Genomic DNA, 17,952 nt, shown 5'->3' with positions numbered 1-17,952 from the left:
GACTCGATCCCTAGATGAGTATTTTGCAATGTCCTTGGTGTGGAGGGGCGCATCTGGGAGGTCCTCCAGGAGCATTACGGCATAAGCCAGGGTGGGGTCAGGCCCACTCTCTGGTAATGGAAGGCGACTCAGCGCATCAGCATGCCCCATGGCTTTGCCCTTCCGATATACCAGAGAGTACTGATACCCAGCCAAAAATATGGACCACCTAAGAACCCAGGGTGAGAGTACCTGTGGTGTCTGGCGATCGGGTGTGAAAAGTCCCAACAACGATTTATGATCTGTTAAGATGGTGAAGGGCCTGCCGTAAAGGAAATCATGGAACTTTTTTACCCCCTTTACTATCGCTAGGCCCTCCTTATCTATTTGGGCATAGTTCCGTTCAGCTGCCGAGAGGGTCTGTGAAAAATTCGGCAACACATGGCCCAAAACGGCCCCTATCCCATAAGGGGATGCATCACATGCTAAAACCACCGGGAGCGACTCATCAAAATGGGCCAACACGTTGTTAGAAATCAATAAGTTCTTGGCCACCCGGAACGCTGCTTCCTGCCGCGGGCCCCAAGTCCACTTGGCCTGTTTGTCCAGGAGTCTATGAAGGGGTTCCGCAACCGCCGCCTTGTGAAGTAGAAAAGCATGATAAAAGTTTAAAAGGCCGAGGAATGCTTGCAATTCTGCCTTACTCGTGGGGGCAGGTGCGTCGCAGATTGCCCGTTCCTTCTCCGGTGCCGGGTGGATACCACTGGCGTCAACCGTAAACCCCAGAAAGTCCACTCGCTCCACCCCCAAAAGGCATTTCTCTCATTTAACTTTCAGCCCTGCCGCCTGAAACCTTTGCAACACTGCTCGTAGTCGGGCGGCGAATTCTGATGACGTCGGGGCGGAGATTAGCACATCGTCAAAAAAGGGCGTTACTCCCGGCAACCCTTTCAAAAGTGAGTCCATTAAGTTCTGAAAAATCCCGGGTGCGACACTAACCCCAAATTGTAGTCTTTTCACCCTAAAGGCCCCCCTGTGTGTAATGATCGTCTGTGCATCGGCCGTCGCCTCATCGACCTGCAGCTGTTGATATGCCTGGGCCAAGTCCAGCTTGCCAAAGACTTTAGCCCCCGCTAACGTGGCCAGGACGTGTTGTACGACCGGAACTGGATAGGTGTGGTCAGGCAATGCCTTGTTGAGGGTGCATTTATAATCCCCACAGAGGCGGACCGCCCCATCCGGCCTAACTGGGGTCACAATTGGGGTTTCCCAAGACCCGTGAGGAACCGTTTCCAAGACTCCTTGGGCAACTAACCGATCCAACTCAGCGTCGATCTTAGGCTTCAAGGCAAAGGGGACCCGGCGTGCCTTAAGTTTGATGGGCCTCACGGCCGGGTCCAACTGAAGGGAGATTGGAGGGCCATTATATAACCCCAACGAGCCATCAAATACAGTCGAGAACTCCGCGCAGACCTTTACCAAGTCCGGGTCTGCGGTTCTAATCATGTTCACCCCGGTCACCTCAATGCCTAGAGGGCCCATCCAATTCCTGCCTAATAAGCTTGTATATGGCCCTTCAGTTATAAACAATTCGAGGTTCTGTCGGACCCCCTTGAATCCAACCTGAAATATTCCAACCCCCTTCAACGCTATGGGATTTTTCTGGAAGTCTCTTAACTTGAATGGGGGGGCTTCAAGTGAGGACAACTTTCCGGGGCAGATACTCCGGAGTGTTTTAGCCGAAATAATGGACATGGGGGATCCCGTGTCCAAGAACATGGGACACGCTGTGCCCTCAATGTTAATTACTACCCTGATGGAACTCGGGGCTTCTGAGCTAAGGCTGTATACTTGCAAGAGATCATACTGAGGCTGGGCCGCGTCCACTTCGCCGTTCGCCGTCTGTCTCCGTCGTGGGCTCCGGCTCTGCTCTCGACCCCCCTTAGCTCGACATGTGCAGGCGATGTTTCCCAACTTCCCGCATCGCCGACACTTAGCGTCCCGGAACCAGCAAGTCCTCCGTAGATGATCCCCACCACAGCAGCCACACTGATGTCCAATGGCCTCCGACGCGTTGTTCCGAACCGTTCCTCCGCCGGCCCAAGGGGCACTCCCACGCCTCATCAATCGCACGTCCTCCCTTCCCGAGTCGGAATCCTCTGCGGGGCTCTCCTGATGAAACCCCACCCAACTGGGTGTTGGCGTGGTTCCCCCCTTCTGGGCCTCTGGGGCCGTCTCCTCAGCCGCGATAGCGATGGCCAGGTCATCTTCCAACTTAAGATCTTTTTTTGAACAAAATTTCCTCAACAACTTCTTGTCCGTCTGTCCACATATAAACTGGTTAAATAAAGCCTCGTTCAAGTCATTAAATTCACACCAGCGAGCCAATTTGTGCAACTCTGCCAAAAACGTTGTGGCTGGCTCGGCAACCAAACGCCTATGATTAAAAAACTCTACCCGCCGAGACACCAACGTTGGTTTAGGTGCTAAATGGGCCGTAATAACACCCACCAGGTCAGAGTAGGGGAGCTGATCCACTTTCCTTGGGTGCACAAGGCTCACCGCTAGCCCACACAAGTCATTTCCACAGCAATTCAGGAAACAGTCTCGCCATGCACCCTCATCAATAATGCCATAGCACCGGAAAAAGGACTCCAGCCACGCTTGGCATATTTCCCACGTATCCGGGAAGCGTATGTCAAACTCCAACAATGCTGCCGCACCAGCCAACCCCAACTGGGGGGGGGGGCGGGATGGCAAGGGCACCTGCATGCAAGGTGGCAGACGTATCGGTGTTACTGGAAGTGCTCGTAGTCTCCCTCGAGGAGCTCATGGCCTTCAGCCTGGAGCAACTGCCGGCTCTGAATTGCTGGATGCGTGGGCTGGTGCAGTGTGGTCTCGTGCTGAGCTGCGATGCCGTGCAACACTGAAGAAGCCACTTCCTTCAACATCCCACCTTCGTCGCCAGTGAAATGTAGTGGGTTCCAATGAGCCAGGCAACTCCAAGTGACTTCAGCATCTCTTTATTACATGATAAAAGCAAGTAGTAAAAGTCTAGAACAAGCTTACTTAACCAGAAACAGACCAAGAATATATACTGTTAAGGCTGCTGCTACAGGTTGGCCACTGGGTGGAGTAATTGACCAGCAAAGCTGATTGGGCCTAAAACCCCGGCCAACTGTTGGTAGAACAAATAACCACAGGGTGGGGCCGTTGCAACCCGGAAGCACAGGCAAGCCGATCCCAAGACACAACAACGGTCATTCAAAAAATGTGGCATTAGCAATGCCTTAGATGGAACTGAAGATGATATCATATATGAAGGTAGCGAAGAAAGTGGCATCAGTGATTGTGAACAACTGAGCTTCTTAAATTCTGACACTAGTCAGTTCTTGAGTTCTTGGGGTTTTCAGAAAATCAGAAGAGTGCTTGAATCTTAAAGTCTCTCCTCATTTGTTAATGACAGTGATGATGATTCTTAATACCGCTGTTGACTTCACATGGTTGTAAAAATTATGCTGCCATATTTTATTAAATATATTACTACACCATTTGATTCCGAATATTTTTCCCCTTGTTTTCCTCCTCTAAAATCTAGGTGCATCTTATAGTCAGATGCGTTTTATACCGCGGAAAATATGGTAGTTTTTTCTTTTCCTTCCCATATACTCATCTGGTTAACAAGATAGATATAGTAGAGGAGCTGGCTGTACAGTACAGAATAACAGAGTTGGAAGGGACCTTGGAGATCTTCTAGTCCAACCCTCTGCTCAAGCAGAAACCCTATACCATTTCAGACAAATGGTTCAATCTCTTCTTAAAAACCTCCAGTGTTGGAGCACCCATAACTTCTGGAGGCACATCGTTCCACTGATCGTTCTGTCAGGAAATTTTCCCTTAGTTCTAGGTTGGTTCTCTCCTTGATTAGTTTCCATCCATTGCTTCATGTCCTGCCTTCACGTTCTTTGGTAAATAAATTGACCCCTTCTTTTTTGGCTGTCTCTTAGATATTGAAACACTGCTATCATATCACCCCTATTCCTTCTTTTTATTAAACTACGGTATTGAAAACTAAATCCTAACTTTCAGGGTCAGAAAACAAGCACAGATCTCTTTCCCTTGCTCTAATAGAACAATACCTCCCCCATTTCTCTTTTCTACTTATAGCCTCATTTTCACTAAGAAAAAACAAAACAAAAGGAAAATGAACCAGAGTTTCTGTTGCATTTGCAGCTGTTTTCAAAAAGAAGATCAGATAAGAAAAAGGAAGAAACAGAAGTGAACACTTATATACCTGGGAGAGTTGCCCTCGCTTTCTCCAAGCATTTCTTTGCTAACCTTCCAGCTCTGTTGTGTTTCTCCATTGCGTTTCTTGCCATCATGGGCAGGGAAACAAAAGTCTAAAAAAAAAAAGTTCAATCAATTCCAACTAAACAATCTTTTTACCGGGCCATACTTACTCACTGACAATAGGGAATGTCAATGACAATCCTGAGCGAGCCGGTATACCTGATAGCAGTCAAATGCAGAACATCCCAATAAGAGGGGAGAAGAGCCCAGCAACCTCCGTGAGGACTACCTCTATAGGGGAAGAGTGCACCTAGGGGAGCCAGTTGGGGCTCAGGGTCTTGTTGTGGAAACAGGTTACCCTGTCCATCCATCAGGGAGTGGTCAAAGAGTAGTCATACTGAGTACAGGGAAGTGGACAATACACTGGACACTGATCAAGGGAGGAGAGAGGTGGTTTTAGTGAGGCTCCTTTTGATGTCCTGAAGACAATTTAAGGATATAAAATGATGAAGACTGTCTAAGCTGCCCCTCTCATTGCTGGCTTCCTTGCAAAACTCACCAACTATAGACACACAGCAGGAAATCCCTAGCAATGATAGCATTAGGAAGTTTTCACTGTCTTGTACTAAATACAGCAAATGTTATCTTATACCAAAAAGGGCAAATGTAACCAACCAAATGTAAATACTAACCATGTGAAAAAAATCTCAGAGATTGACATATTGCATACAACAAACATTTTGCATAAGTTCTGTACTAACTGAGGGCACTTGATTTGGACCTCTGTCCCAAGTGTGCGGCTTTCTATTTTTGCCAAAATAAACAGCTAAAAGTTGCCTACCTCGTTCCAGTGTGATCTATTGGCCCCTCAGGAAAACAGAACCCACCCGAGACTCCAGCTAACGGTTTTGACTAAGATTGTCGGGGACAGTCTGAGTGCAGACTGAGTGAAATCAGTGCCATACAATGGATTTTTGTGTCCTGTGAGTTGATGGGTGTTCTGCCCCAGCTCTGGATTCGCAAGGATTGTGACACACACCAACGGTCCTTATCAAAGTTATAACGTATCAAGAATAAACAAAGTCCGGCAAAGGTTGGCAACCAGCCCAGAAAACAAGATACGATAAGACACTCACTCTCCAAAATGCTCTGTAATAATTACACGTTGTTTCCAGCAAGAAATTACTAACTGCGTGCGACTTAAATAGACGGAGTGGTCAATTATCCTCAAACCTTACTCTTGAGGAGACCTCCTCCTCCTGAGTAGTCACTCCTGCCTTTTGGTAGCCCTGCGTGCTCGAGCATTGAGGCTCCTCCGCTTCGCTCTCTCCACTTGAAGGAGCCTCTGGAGGTTCTGAAGGCCCTGGCTGAGCTCTGCCTCAGGCACCACATCCTCTTTAGCCTCCTCGCTGTCCGATGCGAGTGCCAGCTGTGCTGGCTGCTGGCGCAACCCCACACCAGCCTTCTCGTCGTTGGGATCAGCCACAATCCACGCAGGTCGCTGGCGGGCCACAACAATGGGCTGAGCCACAAGTCACTCTGATGATGGTTCAAAAGACTACGCTCTTCAACCCTTCATCTGTGGGATCCATCTACCTCTGAAGGGCCGAGGATGACCTGACTCCAGTCTTGTGTCCTTTAGGGGGGGAGCCATGGGAGAGCAGAGTGGGAGTGCGAGACTCACAATCACACAGGTTCTTCCACCACTAATCTCTCCTCCCATTGGAGAAGAAGCTATAATCAGCTCAGATGGACCAGGTCAGGTATTAGAGCAGGTGTTTATGACCATGGTGGCAGACCCTCAGGGGCTCCTCACTTTGTGAGAAAATTAACTAAGCTGCAGACAATGGGGAAAACAACAGGAAAATCATGCAGAACTGAAAACTGTGCTGGGGTTACCATCCTAGGAACAGTGGGACTGTTTCTTCCCTGACTCCTTAGGACAAGCTTATTTAAAGTAAAATTCCTGCAGGTTCAGAATGCCAAAAATCTTTTGGTTCAACTTGAAATGGATAAGAAAGACGGTGTTGTTTAAATATAGAAACTGGCAGAGATTTTTGGATAATTTAGAATGGGGAACTTTTTTATTTTATCGACTGAAACTTTTGGATTTTTTTGGGCAACAAGAATATAGTAAAGTAAAAGAAAGGGCTACAAATACTATTGGACACGTTTGGATAAAATTTGTCCCTGCTATCCAGAAGCCAAGTGTAACATGGCTTTGAGACTGTTTCCTGGTAATCTCTCTTAAGAAGCAAAATTAATCCTATTAAGGGTACTAGAAGAAAGACCATTGTTCAGAGTTCTGGTGAAATTCATGATGTATACCAACCACTGGAAGAATTTTAATATATGCACAGCTCAATATTACTAATCAAAAAGGTCTTAATGCTATAGCATTTTTCTTTTTGTGAATAAATTTACCACAAATATTTACATTTTCCCTCCTTAAATATCGCTCAAGTAATTGGAGCAATAAGCCAATTGCAAACAATTGCAAGACTGTAATTTGAAACCATCAAAGATAATAGATTTGTTATGCGAATACCAGTACTGTATGACCATGCCATAACAATAATCTATCTTTTAAGAATGTGAAAAATACAAAATATATAAAATTAATAGTTTGCTTGAATTCCACATTAACTTTCCTGCCTGTGTACAGGGCCATCTGCTTCTGCCAGCAGGGCTGTGATAGCTTGTGTTAAAAGAGGTTTGTTTATGTGTGTGTGTGTGTGTGTGTGTGTGTGTGTGTGTGATTGTTACATTGTCAATGTTAGGGCTCCATCTGTTTGTATTTGTGCAGATTTGCATGTGCATGTGAAGTTGAGAAACTATTTTGAATTGTGAAGTTCTAAATGTATGTCTCTCCCTTTAAAAGCTGAATCTGTGGTGAATTCAGGATCTAGCCATGCCTTCATTCTGGCATGTGTTACTTTATAGTTTTGTGATTTGGGTATATTGAGTGCATATTAAAGGGGGTTTTTATTATCTGCCATTTATTGTTTGAAGTGTGTGCCTCTTTGTTCTTGCTCTTTATTCTTTTTCTATCTAGTCATACTTGGGCCCTCATCTTCAGACCCTAAAAAACTTCCTTTCCGTTAACTGAAGGTCTAAAGGAAAAGGCAGACAATAGAGGAATACAATGTAATGTTTCTTTCCCTCTTCCGCAGGATTTTTACAATACTTTCTTTTTTTATATAAAAGTTTTTTTTTTACACAAACAAACAAATAAACAATGCATTTTTTCTGAACAGAGTATTGGCTGAGTCACAAATTTGTACAGCTTTTAGTTATCTCCAACACAATTTGTATATTTCACTTTTTGCCATAATATTTTTTCTCTCTAGTTTTTCTTTTCTTTTCATCGTTTCTTCTGTTATATAACCAATATTACCATTCACCCTAATCTCTAATCTTAATCAATATTCCCTCCCCCCCACCTACTTACTCTGTAACTGCCGAATGTCACTTCACTTTCGCAAGTAAAAACCTCCTTCCAGCAGCTGCTTCTTGGCTTGTCAATTTAAAGCAACAGCGTCTTTTTTTCCCCCTTCTTCTTCTTTGCCAAGTGATCTTCTGGATGAAAAGCGAGCCCTGATTTTTTCCTTCTAGCAGATCAGTTGGGAGGCTTCTTGGCTTCTCAATTTGAAGCAACAGTGTCTTGGTTTTTTTCTCTCTCTTCTTTGTCAAGTGAGCTCTGATTTTTTCTTCTAGCCAATCAGCTGGGAGACTGGAAGGCAGCGAATAGATTGGGGAGTGGGGCCAGGCAGAGATGGTATTTACTGGTTCTCCGAACTACTCAAAATTTCCACTACCGGTTCACAAGAACCGGGGAGAACGGGTAGCAACCCACCACTGACCTGACCCCAGGACACTGCAATGGTCATAAGTAGGAGCCAGTTACCAATTTTTTTATCGCCAGGCACATCCACATTTGAGCATCATTTTGGCTTTGGCATAACTCTTCACTGTTTCCGGAGTTACGTGTAATTGCCCTCGGCTCAAACCCAGTAGCATGAGGGGAAGTAGATCATGACCTGAGGGGCTCCTCTTCCAGTCTCATAAACTTAGACTTTTGATAGTGTCCATGGGGTTTTCTGGGCAAAGATGCTGGAGTGGGTTGCCATTTCCTTCTCCAGTGGACTGTTTTGTCAGAACTCTCCACTATGACCTGTCCATCTTGGATGGCCCTGCATGGGCCTAGAAGCAACCTAGAACAAAGGAGAAATTTCCTGACAGTTAGAACAATGAATCAGTACAATTAGCTCCACAAATTGTGCCCCATCACTGGAGTTTTTCAATAAGAGATTGGACAACCATTTGTCTGACATGGTATAGGGCCGTGATGGCGAACCTATGGCACCTATGGAGCCATATCAGTGGGCACGTGACCATACCCTAGCTCAGCTCCAGAACGCATGTGCTCGCCAGCCAGCTGATTTTGGGCCTTCTGGGCCTACCGGAAGTCAGGAAATGGGCCATTTCCAGCCTACGGAGGGGGTGGGAAAGGCTGTTTTCGCCGTCCCCAGGCTCCAAGAAAGCCTCTGGAGCCTGGGGAGGGTGAAAAAAGGGACTTCCGGTAACCTTTTTGCCGTTGCGTGCCAAAAGCAGGGGGAATGAAAGATTGGAGGGGCGCGGGGGTCATTGAATTATGGATGTGGGCACGCATGCCTGCGACCCCCCCTGCTTTTGGCACACGACGACAAAAAGGTTAGCCATCACTGGTATAGGGTTTCCTACCTAAGCAGGGGGTTGGACTAGAAGACCTCCAAGGTCCCTTCCAACTCTGTTATTCTGTTATGCATGGCTTAGCTCTTAGTTTCAATGAGCTGCACAAATCCCTTCACCACGACAAGGCAATGATGCATGAAGGTGTCTTAATTTTTCAAGATAGACAACTCAGATTCTCGATTCAATTCAACCCTTTTGACAGAAAATGGAAAACAGAATGTTGATTTTTATTCCTCTGTTAAAAAGTTGCCCAATTTATTCATGGCGCTAAAAGCTTTGCATGACAAATTATTTTGTGCTGCACACTTCTTAAAAGGCTGTGTCCTATATCTAAAAAGAGGTTCTTGAAATTAGTAGTAGTTTGCCATCTTCTGTAAGCTTCTTGACCTTCCTTCTGTTGATAGCCCCATTTGTAATTCCAGGTCATACAAATCCAGGAACTATGGCAGGCGGTAAACGTGATGAGCAGGCCCATCCTAGCAAGGGATATGATCATCCTAGCAATGGATATGATCCGGTACAGGAAGAAGAAAAAGGTAATGATAACACCAAACTCTGGAAGCCAATCTCCCCAAATGAAGGATTGAAATGTCCAAGCCATGGCCACACAGAGCAATCCAAAACACTCTTCCCAGTTGGATTTCCAAAAATTCCTGCTGAATTTTATCATATACGATTTTTTTATTGGTTTTCAAAAATAAAATACAAAGAAAATATAAATAGTTGAAAAGAAAACGTAAAAAGAGGGGGAGGGGAGAAAAGAAATAAGGTGGAAAGGGGGGGAAAGGAAGGAAAAAGGCACCAACTTCCAACTCTTTAGCATATTAGAAGATAACAGTACAACCACAACTTTTTGCTTTTACACAAAAGTATGTATAAGCCAAACAAAATCAAAGTTTCATTTTTTTTTCATTGCAAGCAAAAAATCGGGCAGCAATTTCAGAATAGAAACAAGGTTAAATATATTCTCTTCTTTGGGTTAAAGAATCAATTTTACCATCTCTGCTTCTCTTTGGTGTAAGGAATAATATATGTTTCTGTTAACTCATTAATGTTTATCATAATTTATATTAAAATCCTCTATATTATTTCAATTTTTTTTAAACCTAAAGGGAGAAAACACTTTTTTTAGTATTGATATTTTACTAACTTTAAAAAGTACTCAAGTGTTATATATAAAGGAGAAAAAAAGAAGACCCTTCATTTTAAACCCAAAACACAATACTACATTAGAGCTTTCATTCAATTATATATATCACCCCAATTAATTCCGATTAGCTCATTGAATTTGAATCTCTCCCTCGAGTTTATCCTCATGGAATGGATCTTTTTCTTTTATTTTCAAATTTAGTCAATTTTACAAACTTTGGGAATTATTCAGCATTACATAAAGGGACAGAGGACATACATTTACAAACTCATTTTATACATACAGAACTAACTTAAAACTTTCTTTCAATATCAAACTTTTAAAAGTCCATCCTAACTAATTAAGTGATTATATTTAAATTCAGAACCCAAACTTTGATTATAGGACCATGGGTGTCCGTGTGTCCGTCTGCACTGGCTGTAACAGCTAAAGGTTGTAACTCGAGGATTACCTGTGTAGTCTCAGTTTACACACCTTTACATAAAGAAATAGCAGAACCTGAAGGGATAACATTGCAGAAAAGGGCTATGCCTTACTAATTAAAAAAATGGTAACACTTTTCATACATTGGTCAAAGAGTGAAAGTGTTGGAAGACGTCTTCATTTGTAGCACTAGCAAAAGCCAGCAGATCCGTCCAGCAGGACAGTGCATGGTTGTTGACTGATTTCTGCTTGCTTGTGGCCACAATGGAGCAGGAGGCCAAGCAACATACTGTTGCCGTGGCCACAAGGTGGAGCTGCCCCATGTGCCCTGCACCAGCTTACCTCAGGCCCCCCCGCAGCCACGCCTCGACACCTGCCTCGCCTCGCAGCCGCAGCACCATTACACCGCTCAGCCTCCTGCTCCATGCGGCCATGAGAAAGCAAAAGAGTTGGTGCTGCTGCTGCAAGGCAGGTGCCAGGGTGTGGATGGCCTGGCTACAGGGTCCTGAGGTAAGTCAGTGCGGGATGCGTGGGGTAGCTCCACCACCACCTTGCCTCGTGGCCATGGCACCATGAGTAACCAGACAAAATGGGCGGCCGGGCGACCGGGCAGGCTCTTAAGTAAGGCTTATTTTGGGGGTAGGGCTTATATTAGATGCACACATAAACAGCATCCTAGGGCTTATTTTCTGGATAGGGCTTATTTTCAGGGCAACGAGTAGAAACCATAGTAGTTAATAATATATGTTCTGCTATTTTATGTCTAAGGAGAGGATTTTAGGAGAATAGACAAACTGAATAGAGGAGACAGCGTATGTGTCACTGAAGTGAGTGAAAAAGAAATAAAAAACGTTGGTGTATACAGACAAATTACACAGAAATTATATTCTCCTACCTGGGTCTCTGCTACAGTTCTTTTCTGTTGAAATTATAACTTGGGAAAGGAATCAGAATCTAATTTCTTACAAGTCATTTAAGACACAAATTTTGTGTGTTGTGCATGGATTGGTGTTTGTGGGTATTGCTAAATGGAAAGCTTTTCAATTACTCATTCTAGGTTTTAGCATCTCTGTTAGGCTCTCACCTTTCTTAGCTTTTGAAGACCAGCCAAGATCAACAGATTCTCAAATGAATTCAACCCTTTTAACAGAATGTAGATAATAGAATGTTGATTTTTTTTGCTTCTCTAATAAAAAGTTGCCCAATTTATTAATGGCCATCAAAAACCTTTGCATGACAAATTATTTTCTGCTGTATACTTTTTAAAAGGCTGTGTCTTATCTACAAATAATTTTCCATCTTCTGTAAGCATCCTGGTCTTCCTTCTTGTGACAGTCCCATTTCTAATTCCAGATTGTATAAATTTAGAAATGCAGAACATAGATGAAGAGCAAGTTCTGCAACGCACTTCTCCCAATGGAAATGCAGGAGGACAAGAGGAAAAATCAGGTAGTAATAATGGTATCGAGAATTGGAAGCCATTCACCCATATGAGGGATTGAACTGTCCAAGCCACGGCCACCGGAGCATATGGAGCAATACAAAACACATACTTTGTCCCCGATTGGATTTTTAAAAACTCCTGCTGAATTTTAATCTCTCAAGAGAAAGAGAGCAGGCGTTTAGAGTCTGCTACAGGGGACAGCCTTAAAATAAATGTAATGAAATAAAGAAGCAAATGTGACTACAGAGAAAGGGACTAGTCCTAGTAAGCTGTAACGAGCAATTGACATAAAGCATATAGTAAGTGACAAGATGAGAGAGCAGAAAATCAGCTTCAAACATATAAGAATATAGATTTTTAGTATGGATCTGTCTGGGTATGTTCCTTGTCCAGGATGCTGTAGAAAGGAGAAGAAAAATGGATTTGTTCCAAGGACCATTCGTAGTTTATCTCAAGCAATTAAATGTCTTAGGCCAGATTTACCCCAGCTTTATGCAGACTTTGTATAGTTTCTCTGCAGTACCATCAATTTATTTATTCATTTGTTTGTTTTATCCATTCGTTCATTCATTCATTCATTCCATTTCTATAGCCGCTCAATTCAAACAAGTGACTCTGGATGGCTTACAATTCTAAAATTATGGAATGATTAAAATAATTAAAAACAATAAAACACTAAAAACATCCAGAAAATAAATACAAACAGCAGCCAAGATAATTAATCAAAGATAAAGCCAAGGAATGGGGCCAATGGTGGGCTGCAACTGGTTTAACAACCAATATGGTGAGTGCGTGCCTAGGGCGCTTCCGCGCAGCGTTAAAATTGGAGCTTTTTGAAGCTCAGCTGCTTCCTTCTAAGTCAGCCCCGGTAAGTAGAACAGCGGAAGCGCAGAAATCAGCTGTGACCTGCAATTCAGAAGAAATAAAGGACAGGATATGGCCGGGGGAGGGGGGGCAGCTGATTGTTAGAACTACCGGTTCGCCCGAACTGGTCTGAACTGTCAGCAGCCCACCACTGAATGGGGCCCTTACCCTAGTCCAAGTTCCAGACCCAGCTACCTAGCCAAGTTTTTAATGCCTTGTGAAAGGCCAACAGGGTTGGGGCCATTCTAATCTCCAAGGGAGAATAGCCCACAAGGCAGGGGCTACAATAGAAAAAGCCCACTTTTAGTTCCTGCCAGTCAACACTCTTGACGGGATCTGCAGCAGGCCCAATCCTGCTTCACCAGACCCAATTTTGTTTCATATTTCAATCTTCTTTTAACTGAACCAGATGAAATTCAATATAATCTGGGGGACCACATTTATTTACAAGAAGGCCTCCAGTTCCATCATGGACACCAAGGAGATCCTGCAAGTCTTCTTAGAAAGGGGAGGAAGAGAGGATAAAGATAAGATAAAATACAATAAGATAAGACGATAAGATGGCAAGAATTCCTAAGCAGTTTTATTTGCTCAGTTAGAACATGGCAGTTCAATTTATTTTCATCAGAATCAGACTTACATTTTGATTGATGCGAGAGGACAACTATTGGCTTTGGAAATTAAAAGGCAAAAAGCAAGAAAATCTTAGCAACCTAGAAATGTGTATAATATTTTATTTCGGGATTTCTGCTCACCAGTATCAGATATCTTTCTACCTTCCTTTGATGTAACAGATGAGTACTGATGAATCTTGTTTTTCTCTCTTTTTTTGTGCAGAACAGAAATCTTCGTCAGCTTGCTCTAAATACGGAAAGCCAATAATTGTCATTGTCATCCTCGTGATCATCATTTGTATCCTCATTGCCCGTCTGTCAATCACCATGCAAAATCAGAAGATCCAGGCAGTCCAAACTGGTATAAAAATTTACTACAAGCTTTAGCTGTCTACAAGAATCTGAATTCCTAACAGCCAAAGCAAATTGGTGGTAGATAAGAATCAAAGGCATTCAAGGTGGGCTGGACTTAGATATCTTGTGGGTGGGAAGGGACTCAATACTGTGTTTCACCCCCTCCCTCGGGCTCAGCCTGCTACATTTCCTACATCTGGCTTATTACCAGGGTAAGAAATCTAGTCCCTAATCCTGTTCTCAGGAAAAGCTTCTCCATGACTTCATGAAGCCGAATGACTTCTGCAGATGAGTTAGAAACATAGAATTGGCCTTGCCCTGCTTTCTATCCTGACCCTAATATTTTTTGCCTTGAAATGTTACTTCACTTCATGAAGCTGAATGCAGTTCAATCAGAAACATACTCCCAGTTTTTAAGTACCGTAATTCTACATCATTCAGTATAGGAAAATTCAGGTCCAATGTTTGGAATAAGTCTTGATGTTTGAAAAGTGGGGGAAAAACATACATTTATTTAGTGATTTCCTGCCAGAAGCAATAAATGTGAAATAGGTGGACAAATGTGCTATAGGTTGGCCAAATTAGTGGAAAATCCCACAAATAGTTTTATGGCTGAATAAATGGATTTGCATCTGGTATTTTTGATTCAAATCCAGCATGCAAAACACTCCTCAGGTCCATAGTCCCTATTAAACTGAGGATTGCAGGATGGAGGTCATTTCAACTGCTAGAACATGGGGCTTCTCGTCTAGATTGGGATTTATCAGAACTCACTAACAGATTCTGATTCAGCAGGAGGGTCCCATCCTACCCACAAGAACAGTAATAAGTTAGTATCTATTTTTTACATCTTTCTCTGTTCTAGGAACCTTAGTGCCATTAAATCACCAAAAGAATGCCATTAAATGTCTATCTGTTACATGTCCATTTGATTGGATTGGACATCAGGGACACTGCTATAATCTTTCAAGAGAGGAAAAGAACTGGAAGGAGAGTCAGAAATTCTGTATGTCACATAATGCTTCCCTTGCCAAAATTACAAAGGAGGAAATGGTGAGTAATGTAACTGGACTCACACCATCGAAGTATTGTTGCTTCATTGATGGTGCACACTCTTCTACATGAAAAAGTTAAAAGTCTCCTAATATTACTAAAAAAATCTCCTTAGATGCTTTCTGAATAAAAGCTTCAAAATCCTTTTTTTTTTTTTTTTTAATTTGATTTATATGCCGCCCTTCTCCGGAGACTCAGGGCGGCTTACAATGCATTAAGCAATAGCCTTCATCCTTTTGTATATTTTTATACAAAGTCAGCTTATTGCCCCCACAAACTGGGTCCTCATTTCACCTACCTTAGAAAGGATCTTTTTGATCTTTTCCAGTTTCCAAAAACTGCCAGTTTTACAAAGCAGAAAATTAAAAATCCAAGAATATCATTGAAATAAGTTGCTGTCATCTGCTTCTTTCTTTTTTTCTTGCTTAGAAATACCTGATAATTATTCCCAAATGATTAATAGATGTGAATTTCAGAACAGAGATAGAACCAGGAAGCGAATAGTAAAACTAGACATTGCTAAGATCCATTCTAGGAAAATCACAGTTTTGCCTTCTAAAAAAGGTTTTAAATTTACTTTTAAAAAGTTAATTAGCGCCTACTGTTTTGCTACTCACCAAAGAAGTAATAGGTATGTTTTATTAGGGTTAATTTCCTGTTCAAAATACAACTTTAAGAAGTTCAGAAATTCAGCTGGGAATCTAGCAGTGCAAGTGCAAAGTTCTAACGTGCATAACTTTTGTTTTTAAAGGATTTTGTGACGAATCTCACAAGAAACCACGTCTTTTGGATCGGCCTCAAGAGAGAACCAGAGCAGCCCTGGAAGTGGCTAGATGGAGAAAATTCAACGTGAGTCTTCCCCTTTTCCTTTCAGTTGGCAGGAGTGGAAAGTAAAATCCTTCCACTGAAGCTCTCCCCAGCTCAGGACTGATCCTAGGAAGAGCCTCCTGGCTGCCAAGATTCAGGCTTTGCCCCCTAAAAAGGTTTGGCCCTACTAATGTAACTCAAATGCATTATGGGTAGTCCTTGACTTACAGTTGTTCATTTAGCAAGCATTGAAAGTTATAATGGCATGAAAAAAAAATGACTTGTGATCCACACAGTTACAATTATCATTAGTATCCCCATGATCAAAATTTGGCAAGTAGCCCATATTTATTTGTTAGGAAAATTTATATGGCCACCCAACTCACACATAGTGACTCTGGGTAGCTTACAGAACTAAAACAACAATACTAAACCAAATAAACTCCCCTCACCCCCACAGTGATAACTATCAAATCGACCAGTTGACGGGCCCCATATCACACGCTGGGGTGCCCAGGTCTGCTGGCAAGACAGTTACAATGGCTGCAGCATCTTGGGGTCATGAGGTTGCCACTTGCGATCCTCCCAGGAAGCAGATTCAACAGTGAAAGCTGGACCTGCTTAAAATCGTTTGATTCACTCAACAACTGCAGTTGACTCACTTAACAACTGTGGCAAAAAAAAAGTTTTATAAAATTGGGCACAACCCAGTTAATAACTGCTTTGCTTAGGGATGGAAATTCCAGTCTTAATTGTAGTTGTAAATCAAGGACTACCTGTACAAACAGAGTGCTCAGAATTCCACTTGGAACCGAGTCCAGAATGCTGAGCTCCTGGGACACAGCGGTACTGTAAGGTCAATACTTCCCCATAGCTGAATTGGGGGACAATCTGCAGAATCATCCTTGAGAAGGCAAGGCTCAGCTAGATGAACTGTAAACTCAGAAGCCCTTTGGTACTGCTAGGTGGGAAATACTCCCCACTGCCTAATTTCTGCTTCTGTTGCAGGTTGGAAGTCAGGGGAAATGGAGGAGACTGTGCGTATTTGGCCGATGATCCCACTCCCATCTCGGGGACATGCATCAATAAACACCGCTACATTTGCAAAAAAAAAATGATTTTATGAGAGCCTGAAATGTCTTTAATGACCATTCAAAACAACAACATGGTCACCGTTTTCATACGCCGAAAAATATTTACATTTTTCGTAAACTCATTAAATGAATCAAAGATCTGCAAGCTAAATAGGAAACCTTCATTTTGTTTGCAAATAAGATTCTAACTACCAGCAAGAATGAATCATTACATTTAAAGAGCACCTAAAGAGTGCTAAAGATTTAAAGAGAAGGAGCCGCTGCGGGACAGAGATGACAGTTGCTCTTTAAAAATTATGATTTAAATCAAGCCTTTTTACTAGTGGATTAAATCATGATTTAAATTGTGATTATATAAATATTCCGTCTTGGTTCTCACCTTCAGAAGCCTTAAAACACCCAAATCTAACAGACCCCAAAAATATACTGAGATATAAAGATTTAATTGATTACCAAGGAAAGCTGAAGTCTAAACAACAACTGGAAACAGAATTAAATAAGGAATTATTTTATGTTGTGGGGTTGTGTTGCTTTTAATCTTTATGTGCCTCTATGAGGTTTCCTTTGAAGACGCTTTATAAGCGTTGTTTGTTAGTTTTACTTTGTTAATAAAAGCATATCCGAAACAATTGACTGGTGGACTTTTTCGCAGATACAATCCAAACATAAGGAATATACAAAAACGTATCAAATATGTAAAGAGAAACAGGAATTAGATATTATCATATTAGATTCTGGAGAGAAATTAATCAGTAAAATTTACAAATTTCTGTTAAGGTACAAGATGGAGGATGAAACAGTCAAACATACAATGATTAAATGGATGCAAAATTATATGTAGAACTATATGTAGAAAAGAGAAATGGGGGAGGTATTGTCCTCATAGAGCAAGGTAAAGCGATCTGCACTTGTTTACTGGCCCTAAATGTTGGGGTTTAGTTTTCAATAGTTTAAGGAAAAGAAGGCATAGGGGTGACATCATAGCAGTGTTTCAATATCTAAAGGACTGGCACAAAGAAGGGGTCGAATGTATTCACCAATGAACCTGAAGGCAGGACAAGAAGCAATAGGTGGAAACTAATCAAGGAAAGAAGCAACCTAGAACTACGGGAAGATGTCCTGACAGTTAAAACAATCAGTAGAAGG

The 17,952-nt window shown here is 42.5% G+C and overlaps 1 protein-coding gene across 1 annotated transcript in view; it reads left to right on the top strand.

Annotated features, from left to right (window-relative positions):
- Window positions 1–17,952, top strand: part of LOC139310156 (C-type lectin domain family 2 member B-like) — a 61,029-nt gene that overhangs the window by 15,273 nt on the left and 27,804 nt on the right. The window contains exons 2-4 of the mRNA XM_070934317.1: window positions 9,426–9,539; window positions 11,930–12,025; window positions 13,722–13,859. Coding sequence (XP_070790418.1) covers window positions 9,446–9,539; window positions 11,930–12,025; window positions 13,722–13,859 — 328 coding nt within the window. The 5' untranslated portion in view covers window positions 9,426–9,445. The remainder of the gene's footprint in view (window positions 1–9,425; window positions 9,540–11,929; window positions 12,026–13,721; window positions 13,860–17,952) is intronic.

Source organism: Pituophis catenifer, unplaced genomic scaffold, assembly GCF_029215685.1.
Source record: "Pituophis catenifer annectens isolate HBS135680 unplaced genomic scaffold, rPitCat1.0.hap2 SCAF_2, whole genome shotgun sequence".
Classification (NCBI taxonomy): Eukaryota; Metazoa; Chordata; class Lepidosauria; order Squamata; family Colubridae; genus Pituophis; species Pituophis catenifer.
Note: the sequence above shows the minus strand (reverse complement) of the source record. Positions and strands in the feature narration are given on the sequence as shown.